Source organism: Argopecten irradians, chromosome 2 (genome assembly GCF_041381155.1).
Source record: "Argopecten irradians isolate NY chromosome 2, Ai_NY, whole genome shotgun sequence".
NCBI lineage: Eukaryota > Metazoa > Mollusca > Bivalvia > Pectinida > Pectinidae > Argopecten > Argopecten irradians.
The window spans coordinates 71,537,905-71,547,888 of NC_091135.1; the positions used below are offsets into that span (position 1 = coordinate 71,537,905).

Here is a 9,984-nt window from a genome sequence, read left to right on the forward strand (position 1 = left end):
TGTAACATCAGTACCTGGCAACTGCCCCACATGGTTACGATTGATTCGAACCCACATTCCTCTTTGTTGCGGTAGGAGGGCTTGTGGTAATATGTCGAGACATTATTAACCACTCGGCCACCGCGGCCCCTTAGGGCAGGGTACATCCATGGGGAAGGGGTACATTCTTTCAAATTTCAGTCTGTAAGTAAGGTTCCCACCCCGGGGGACCGAGTTGTGCATATTGCATTTTGGGACAGTCAACATGGGGCTGGGGGCAGCCACAAATATCTTGATAATTGAAGTCTGGTGGCTCTGGGCATAGACAGTCAGGTAAGTAAGTCATCTCACCCAGGGGGTGGGGTACATAGACAGTCAGGTAAGTAAGTAATCTCACCCAGGGGGTGGGGTACATAGACAGTCAGGTAAGTAAGTCTTCCCACCCAGGGGGTGGGGTACATAGACAGTCAGGTAAGTAAGTCTTCCCACCCAGGGGGTGGGGTACATAGACAGTCAGGTAAGTAAGTCTTCCCACCCAGGGGGTTGGCCACAAACACATGGCAGGCAACATCCATAGGGCAGGGCAACATCCATGGGGTGGGGTACATAGTGTTAGTCAGTTAAGTAAGTTTTCCCACCCAGGGGACGGAGAACATCCATAGGGCAGGGCACATCCATGGGGTGGGGTACATAGTGGTAGTCAGGTTAGTAAGTTTTCTCATCCAAGGGTCGGAGAACATCCATATGGCAGGGCACATCCATGGGGTGGGGCACATATTGTTAGTCAGGTAAGTAAGTTATCCCACCCAAGGGATGGAGAACATCCATAGGGCAGGGCACATCCATGGGGTGGGTACATAGTGTTAGTAAGGTAAGTAAGTTTTCCCACCCCGGGGATGGAAAACATCCATAGGGCAGGGCACATCCATGGGGTGGGGTACATAGTGTTAGTCAGGTGAGTAAGTTTTCCTACCCAGGGGACGGAGAACATCCATAGGGCAGGGCTTTCGGTTTGTTTTGGATTTACGTCCTATTAACAGCCAGGGTCATGTAAGGATGTGCCAGTTGTTTTGGTGGAGGAAAGCCGGAGTACCCGGAGAAAAACCACCAACCAGCGGTCAGTACCTGGCAACTGCCCCACATGGGATTCGAACCCACATCCTAGCGGTGGAGGGCTTGTGGTAATATGTCGAGACATCTTAACCACTCGGCCACCGCGGCCCCTTAGGGCAGGGCACATCCATGGGGTGGGGTACATAGTGTTAGTCTGGTAAGTAAGTTTTCCCACCCCGGGGACGGAGAACATCCATAGGGCAGGGCACATCCATGGGGTGGGGTACATAGTGTTAGTCTGGTAAGTAAGTTTTCCCACCCCGGGGACGGAGAACATCCACAGGGCAGGGCACATCCATGGGGTGGGGTACATAGTGTTAGTCTGGTAAGTAAGTTTTTCCCACCCCGGGGACGGAGAACATCCATAGGGCAGGGCACATCCATGGGGTGGGGTACATAGTGTTAGTCTGGTAAGTAAGTTTTCCCACCCCGGGGACGGAGAACATCCACAGGGCAGGGCACATCCATGGGGTGGGGTACATAGTGTTAGTCTGGTAAGTAAGTTTTCCCACCCCGGGGACGGAGAACATCCATAGGGCAGGGCACATCCATGGGATGGGGTACATAGTGTTAGTCAGGTAAGCAAATTTTCCCACCCAGGGGACGGAGAACATCCACAGGGCAGGGCACATCCATGGGATGGGGTACATAGTGTTAGTCTGATAAGTAAGTTTTCCCACCCAGGGGACGGAGAACATCCATAGGGCAGGGCACATCCATGGGGTGGGGTACATAGTGTTAGTCTGGTAAGTAGGTTTTTCCACCCAGGGGCTGGAGAACATCCATAGGGCAGGGCACATCCATGGGGTGGGTACATATTGTTAGTCAGGTAAGTAAGTTTTTCCACCCAGGGGACGGAGAACATCCATAGGGCAGGGCACATCCATGGGGTGGGTACATATTGTTAGTCAGGTAAGTAAGTTTTCCCACCCAGGGGCTGGAGAACATCCATAGGGCAGGGCACATCCATGGGGTGGGGTACATAGTGTTAGTCTGGTAAGTAAGTTTTTCCACCCAGGGGCTGGAGAACATCCATAGGGCAGGGCACATCCATGGGGTGGGTACATATTGTTAGTCAGGTAAGTAAGTTTTTCCACCCAGGGGACGGAGAACATCCATAGGGAAGGCAAATCCATGGGTTGGGGTACATAGTGTTAGTCAGGTAAGTAAGTTTTCCCACCAAGAAGATGGAGAACATCCATAGGGCAGGGCACATCCATGGGGTGGGGTACATAGTGTTAGTCAGGTAAGTAAGTTTTCCTACCCAGGGGCTGGAGAACATTCACGGAGTGTGGTATGTTTTGTTTTGACAGTCTAATCTATTTTTGTTTGGACAGTTTGGTACGGGTTTTGTTTTGACAATCTAATCTATTTTTGTTTTGACAGTTTGGTACGTTTGAGACAGTATCCAGTGGATTAGTGGATGCATTTCCACGTCTACTTGGCAAGAGGAAGGTTCTGCTGACCGCTGCTCTCTCTATGGTCCTGTTTCTACTGGGCTTACCCTTCACCACAAACGTACGTCTAACATGTCCATAGCTTCTTAGAATAGGTGATGATAAGCTCAATATAACCTGATGAAAGTGTCCTTCCATCCTCAATTTTACCATAAAAATGATTTTTAGCTTATGTCATGGTTCGGCGTCTGTCGTCCGTCCGTCCGTCCGTCTATGAACATTTCCTTTAAATCGCTACTAATCATAGAGTTATATATGGATTGTAACCAGCCAGAAATATCCTAGGGGGAAGGGGAACAGAGTTTGTATAAATTTTGGCTCTGACTTCCCAGGGGCAGGAGGGGCGGGGTCCATTAGGTGTAAATTCTGTAAATTGCTACTAGTCATAGAGTTCTGCGTGGATTGTAACCAAATTTGGTCAGAAACATCCTTGGGGAAGGGAAACAGAGTTTGTATAAATTTTGGCTTTGACCCCCAGGGTTAGGAGGGGTGGGGCCCAATAGGGGAAATAAAGGTAACTCTTATAAATCGCTACAAGTCATAGAGTTCTGCATGGATTTTGACTGAATTTAGCCAGAAACATCCTGTGGGGAAGGGGAACAGAGTTTGTATAAATTTTAGCTCTGGGGGTATACTGATTTATTTTGTAGGGTGGGATGTACTGCCTCACTATGTGTGGTGTTTTATTTTGTAGGGTGGGATATACTGCCTCACTATGTGTGGTGTTTTATTTTGTAGGGTGGGATGTACACTATGTGTGGTGTTTTACATTGTAGGGTGGGATGTACTGCCTCACTATGTTTGGTGTTTTATTTTGTAGGGTGGGATGTACACTATGTGTGGTGTTTTATATTGTAGGGTGGGATGTACTGCCTCACTATGTGTGGTGTTTTATTTTGTAGGGTGGAATGTACACTATGTGTGGTGTGCCGCCGCGGCCTCCATAGTTTTATATCTGTTGATTATCTCCCTTGCGAGAACTCTTTTTTTTATGTACGAAGCTTGACCAATATGTGCGGTTATCAAATGTGACTTGTTTACGTTTATAGGAAGTTGTCAGCGCCCACGGTGTAAGTACTTTAGTTGAGAACTGTATAAGTAATACGCATACGTTCTGTTTTGCCGAATATTTGCAAAGAAATGACTTTCGTAACTTATTTTGACGGTATCCGCGTACAGCACGTGTTGTCAACATACATTGTACTACGAACTTTAATTCTTGTTCTGTGAACTCATAAACTGTTTCATTGACTCTATATTGGATAACAATTTAGTTTAAAACATGATAGTTTGCTATATGTGTAATTTGAGTGGTTTTCAGCAAGTAATGAACCGTTAGTTTGTTCCAATATTTTTTGTATGGAAGCCCGTAGAGGCATATTATAGTAACACTAGTAGTACTGTAATAGTGATAGTACGCGACTCGCTATTCAGCGTGTATTTTTATATTTTCTTTGTTTGTATATTTCAGACTTTTACCACATGAACTACCACATGCACACGCATAATAAACGGTTAACAAGGGTAAACTGGCTGTGTGTATTTTGTCCTAAATATGCGACAGCACAGTAAAAGTACCTCAACGAGCTGAAGTTGTTGTGAGCCATCTACGATTTCAACAAGCACTCGGACATCGTCTACGTCTAGGACACAGACACTGGTCACCGCTTACACGGAATCACACACCATGGCCGACCCCACAAAACACGAACAACCGCAAACAGAACAAGTAGATCAGACTAAGGACACAAGGGTCAGGTCACTTACTCCAAAAGCAAACGAACTATATGAAGAAGCTGTGAAACAACACAACACGCTTTTTGGCAACATGTGGAAGGACATGGAAGCCCAAATTCAACAAGTCAAATGCGAAGGTAATAAACTGGATATGAATTCTCTAGTAAACCTTAACAGAAGCATTCAGGAGTGTGCTGACGGACTCAGTAAACTTCAGAACACCTTCCTTGATTATTTAAGGCGAAAAAACACCGAAGACAGTCTTGAACTTCTAGATCATCAGAATTTGAAATGGAATGGCTACAGCTTGCTAATTGATCGTTCTATCAAAGAACTTGGTATGCATATGGAAAACTTGGAAAAAGAGCAAAGCAAGGCCATTAACCCTGAACTATCTTCTCGACACTCTGTCGCCAGCTCTTCATCAAGTTCTAAACATTCAAGCATTATTTCGATTGTCGCGAGAAAAAGGGCTAAGGCGGAAGCACAGAAGGCACGCTTACAATATGCTGAGGAAGAAGCCGCCCTAAAAAAGAGACAAGCTAGACTCGATCTCGAGAGCGCTCATGCAGTGTGCAAAAAGGCGGATTTAGAGGCGGAATTAAACGTCCTAACACACAAAAGGGAAGTTGCGGCTGCTGCAGCAGAAGTGGATGCCCTTGAAAACTCTGAATCAGCATCTGTACATAGCAGCTATAAAAGCAAAATTAAATCTATTCCTGTCATGGACTCAAAACTTCGCACCAAGGCCTATGTTGAGGATACAGCAAACACATACACTGCTAAAAGATTTGAAGAAAGGCCTAACGATACGCCACTTGAAAACCATACCTCTAACGTTTCACGCCCTCCTCATTCACTGAACGTCAATGCCCCTGCATTTGCACCAGCTTTGTCCACGGATGCAGGCATAGCTACTGACCTAACTCGTTTCTTGCTAAAGAAGGATCTTCTCCTATCAAGATTGACAAACTTTGATGACAGAGCTGAATCCTATCCAGCATGGAAATCAAGTTTTGAATCAATAATGAAAGATCTGGGTGTGACACCACGGGATGAGATGGATTTGCTAGAGAAGTGGTCTGGGCCGGAATCTAAGCGACATGTTATGAGCATCAAAGCCTCAAACATTGCCTTTCCCGAGAGAGGACTTCGCCGGATATGGGAAAGGCTAGATGAGCGGTATGGGGCCCCAGAGATGATAGAAGCCTCGCTTAGGCAACGGTTAGCATCCTTTCCCAGACTAACAGCAAAGGACACCAAGAAACTGTTTGAGTTATCTGATTTGGCTTCTGAAATTGAATCTCTTAAGGAAGATGACAAATTCAAGTCTCTTCTTGGCTACTTCGACTCGTCAGCTGGAGTATCGCCTATTGTATCAAAGCTCCCTCATAATCTACAGGAGAGATGGACGAATGCTGCCGTAAAGTTTACGAGGTCCAACCGCGTCACATTCCCTCCTTTCAGTTTCTTCACGGAGTTTCTGAGAGACCTTAGTAAAGTGAAGAACAACCCGAGTTTCCTTTACGACCAACCTAACACTACTAAGAACGATAAGCCTGTGCAAAGGAATCTTCAGGACAGAAAAAATATCTCGGTTCGAAAGACGAATGCCGACACAACTCAGAAAGGGGACAACGCCCTTAAGACTTGTTTTCTACACAATGTCAGTTCTCACTCTCTCAACAAGTGTAGAGCCTTTCTTTCTAAGTCAATGGAGGATAGAAAGCAGTTTCTTCGAGACAAGAAAGTATGTTTTCGATGCTGTGAATCAACTACACACATCAGTCGTGACTGTGCAGCGAAACCACCTTGCAGTGAATGCAACAGTGACAGGCATTGCGCCGCTCTCCACTCAATGCGTCAGTCGAAGCCGAGTTCTTCAGATAACGGCGAGGAGATTGGGTTAGTGGCAACTAAAGATCCCTCTGTGCAAGTTAATTGTACTCAGGTCTGCGGTAATAAATTCAGCGGAAAATCTTGCGCTAAGATTGTTCTAGTCAATGTGTTCCACAGGGATCGACCTACAGAACGCGTGAGGCTATATGCGATGATTGACGATCAAAGTAACATGTCTTTGGCCAGATCAGAAGTATTTGACCAACTTGGAGTACGGGGAAATCAGCATAATTACGTGTTGTCATCGTTGGCTGGTACATCCAATACCTCAGGTAGAGACTCGACTAAAATCACCGTTGAATCAGTCGATATGTCTGTGAGTCTTGACATCCCTCTTCTTTTGGAATGTGACCGTGTTCCAGAAATTCGCGAAGAAATTCCCACACCTGAGGTAGTTGAGAGCTACGCCCATCTGAGAGACATTTCTATTCCACCTGTCGATAACACGGCCCGAATCTCGATGTTAATTGGGAGGGATGTCATAAGAGCGCATCATGTCTTGGATCAGAGAATTGGCCCTACAAACACTCCGTATGCACAAAAGCTCCCTCTTGGTTGGGTCGTTATAGGAGAAACCTGCTTGGGACGCACACACATACCGGAACTGGTAAATGTCTGTAAAACGAATTTGCTAGCAAACGGCAGACCTTCACTGTTCAAACCCTGTCCAAATGAATTTGCATGTCTCTACGATGTGAGCCGCTCATCAAACCTGAAAAGACCTGATCAGTTAGGAGAAAACGTATTTCAGCGCACAAAGGATGACGAAAAAATTAGTATGTCACAAGAGGACAGAATCTTTCTGGATATCATGGAAACTGAGCTCGTAAAAGGAAAAGATGGGAAATGGGTAGCCCCACTACCGTTCCGCGATCCACGACCAAGATTGGCAAACAATCGCGCACAGGCGCTTAAACGAGCAAAAACCCTGGATTCCAGCCTGAGAAAAGACCCCGTAAAGCGTCAACACTTCGTGACCTTTATGGACAATATCTTCAAAAGTGGTCACGCTGAGCTAGCCCCAGATCTTAAGGAGAATGAGGAATGCTGGTATCTTCCCATTTTCGGGGTATACCACCCGCGAAAACCAGGACAACTCAGAGCAGTGTTTGATTCTTCCGCAAAGCACAACGGGGTATCGCTAAATGACGTCCTGATGTCTGGACCTGACCTTTCAAACAGTCTACTTGGCGTGCTGATGAGATTTCGTCGAGAGCCGATTGCGATTGTGGGAGACGTCCAGCAAATGTTCTATTGCTTCCAGGTCAGAGAGGACCACAGGAACTACCTAAGATTTCTGTGGTACAAGGAAAACGATCCAGACAAGGAGTTGGTAGAATATCGGATGCGGGTACATGTCTTCGGAAATAGCCCGTCGCCTGCCATTGCTACTCTAGGACTTCGAAAATCGGTTGAAGGAAGCGATGAAGATGTTTCAAACTTCGTCAACTTCGATTTCTATGTGGACGATGGACTAACTTCATTACCAACACCTGAAGAAGCCATCGATCTTATGCAGAGATCACAACAAGCACTTAAACAAGGAGGAAACCTGCGCTTACATAAGATAGCCTCCAACAACGAGGAAGTCATGAATGCTTTTCCTCCTGAAGATCTCGAAAAGAATATCAAGGATCTTGATTTGGGCTGTGATCCACTACCTATTCAATGTAGTTTGGGCATTAACTGGAGTCTAGAGACAGATTCCTTCCTATACAAGGTAGCAACGGAATCAAAACCTTATACACGCAGAGGAATTCTCTCTACCGTTAACAGCATTTTCGACCCTCTCGGTTTTGTGGCACCGGTCGTGATTGAAGGCAAACATTTCTTAAGGTCACTCATTCATGGAACAAAGGATTGGGATGAACCCCTTCCCGACGACTGTAGGGAACAATGGGAACTTTGGAGAAAGTCTCTCGACCATCTGCGAGAGGTTAGAGTTCCTCGGACATATGCATCATTTTCACTCAGACAATCGGTCGACACGACTGTTCACGTCTACTCGGATGCCTCCGAGAAGGCCATAGCGGCTGTGAGTTATTTACTCACGAAGGACAAAAATGGGAATCACAATGCGGGATTCATCGTTGGCAAGGCCAAGGTTGCTCCGCTTCATGGCCACACGATTCCAAGACTCGAACTGTGCGCTGCAGTGTTGGCCGTAGAAATCGCAAAGACAGTGTCCGATAATCTGCAGATCCCTATCGAGAAATTCAAGTTCCACACTGACAGCAAAGTAGTCCTCGGCTACATTTACAACAAAACGAGACGGTTCTTTACATATGTATCCAACAGAGTGGAGCGCATCACATATGTAACCAAAGCGGACCAATGGTCATATGTCCAGACAGACAAAAACCCTGCAGATGAAGGAACACGATCGTTACCTGCCAAGGAAATTCAAGATAGTCTTTGGCTCTCAGGACCTACTCGCTTCGTGATCGATGAAGGGAAATCTGCGACTGAGTTCGTTCTTCAGAATCCAGACGACGACAAGGAGGTTAGACCACAGGTTCAGACCCTGAAGACTACCATGAAACAATCCAACTTAGGGTCGCATCGTTTTGAAAGATTTTCTACTTGGAATAACTTGGTCAAGGGCATGCTATTGCTTTCTCACATTGCGAGCACGTTTGGCAAAAAGACAAAGTGTAAAGGATGGCATGTTTGCCAAAACTCCGAAGATGTCGCGGCATATCAGAAAGTGGAACAGTTCCTTATAAAAGAAGTACAACAGGAAACATATGAAAAGGAATTAGAGTGTCTCAAAAATGGACATGCCGTTCCTAAGGAAAGTGCAATTCCGTCTTTGGACCCCTTTGTTGATTCAAGTGGAATAATGTGAGTTGGCGGACGCCTCAATTGCGGCCCAGTCGAACAGAACGAAAAGAACCCAGTCATTATTCCAGGAAAGCATCATATTGCGACCCTTCTCGTAAGGCAATTCCACAAACAGGTGAAACATCAAGGACGCAATTTTACCGAAGGAGCCATCAGGACTGCCGGGTATTGGATAACGGGCTGTAAACGCTTAGTATCAACAGTGTTGCATTCATGTGTCAAATGTCGTAAGTTCCGAGGGAAGATGGAATGTCAAAGGATGGCAAATATTCCTGCTGATCGCCTTGAGCCCGGACCACCATTCAACAATGTGGGTATAGATGCTTTCGGTCCATGGCAAATAGTCAGCAGACGCACACGTGGAGGTGTAGCTCAATCTAAACGCTGGGCAATTATGTTCACCTGCCTCACAACCCGGGCAATTCATATTGAGGTGGTCGAAGAACTTACTTCGTCGTCGTTCATCAACGCCTTCCGAAGGTTCGTCGCAATAAGGGGCCCTGTGAAATTGATTAGATCGGACCGTGGAACTAATTTCATAGGCGCCGTGGATGATCTAGGGATTGACACTGTGAAAGATGAGGAAGCAGTTAAGACATTTCTGTTCAACCGAGGAACTACATGGGTTTTCAATCCCCCACATGCTTCACACATGGGAGGAGCATGGGAGAGGATGATTGGTGTCTCTCGCCGTGTCCTTGACTCGATGCTTACAGAAGTAATGGATAAGAACTTGACACACGAGGTCCTAGTGACATTCCTTGCTGAAGTTTGCGCGATTGTCAATGCCAGACCACTCGTCCCAGTGTCCTCAGATCCGGAAGACCCGTTCCCTCTTAGTCCATCCACACTACTAACTCAGAAATCCGACTCCATTATCGAACCGTCTGTCCCACTGGACACTTCATGTTTACACAAGGCGCAATGGAAGAGAGTGCAACTTCTTGCAAATACG

The 9,984-nt window shown here is 46.2% G+C and overlaps 2 protein-coding genes across 2 annotated transcripts in view; both read left to right on the forward strand.

The window, feature by feature from the left end:
- LOC138312951 (sodium- and chloride-dependent creatine transporter 1-like) overlaps positions 1–4,035 on the forward strand; it is a 106,111-nt gene extending 102,076 nt beyond the window's left edge. Inside the window, exons 8-10 of the mRNA XM_069253656.1 lie at positions 2,479–2,610; positions 3,599–3,619; positions 4,021–4,035. Of these exons, the coding sequence (XP_069109757.1) occupies positions 2,479–2,610; positions 3,599–3,619; positions 4,021–4,035 (168 nt within the window). The remainder of the gene's footprint in view (positions 1–2,478; positions 2,611–3,598; positions 3,620–4,020) is intronic.
- LOC138316372 (uncharacterized) lies at positions 3,362–9,033 on the forward strand. Its single transcript, XM_069258074.1, has 2 exons — positions 3,362–3,619; positions 4,021–9,033. The coding sequence occupies exon 2, from the start codon at positions 4,237–4,239 to the stop codon at positions 9,031–9,033; it is 4,797 nt and encodes a 1,598-aa protein (XP_069114175.1). The 5' UTR covers positions 3,362–3,619; positions 4,021–4,236.
- The last annotated feature ends 951 nt before the right edge of the window (positions 9,034–9,984 follow it).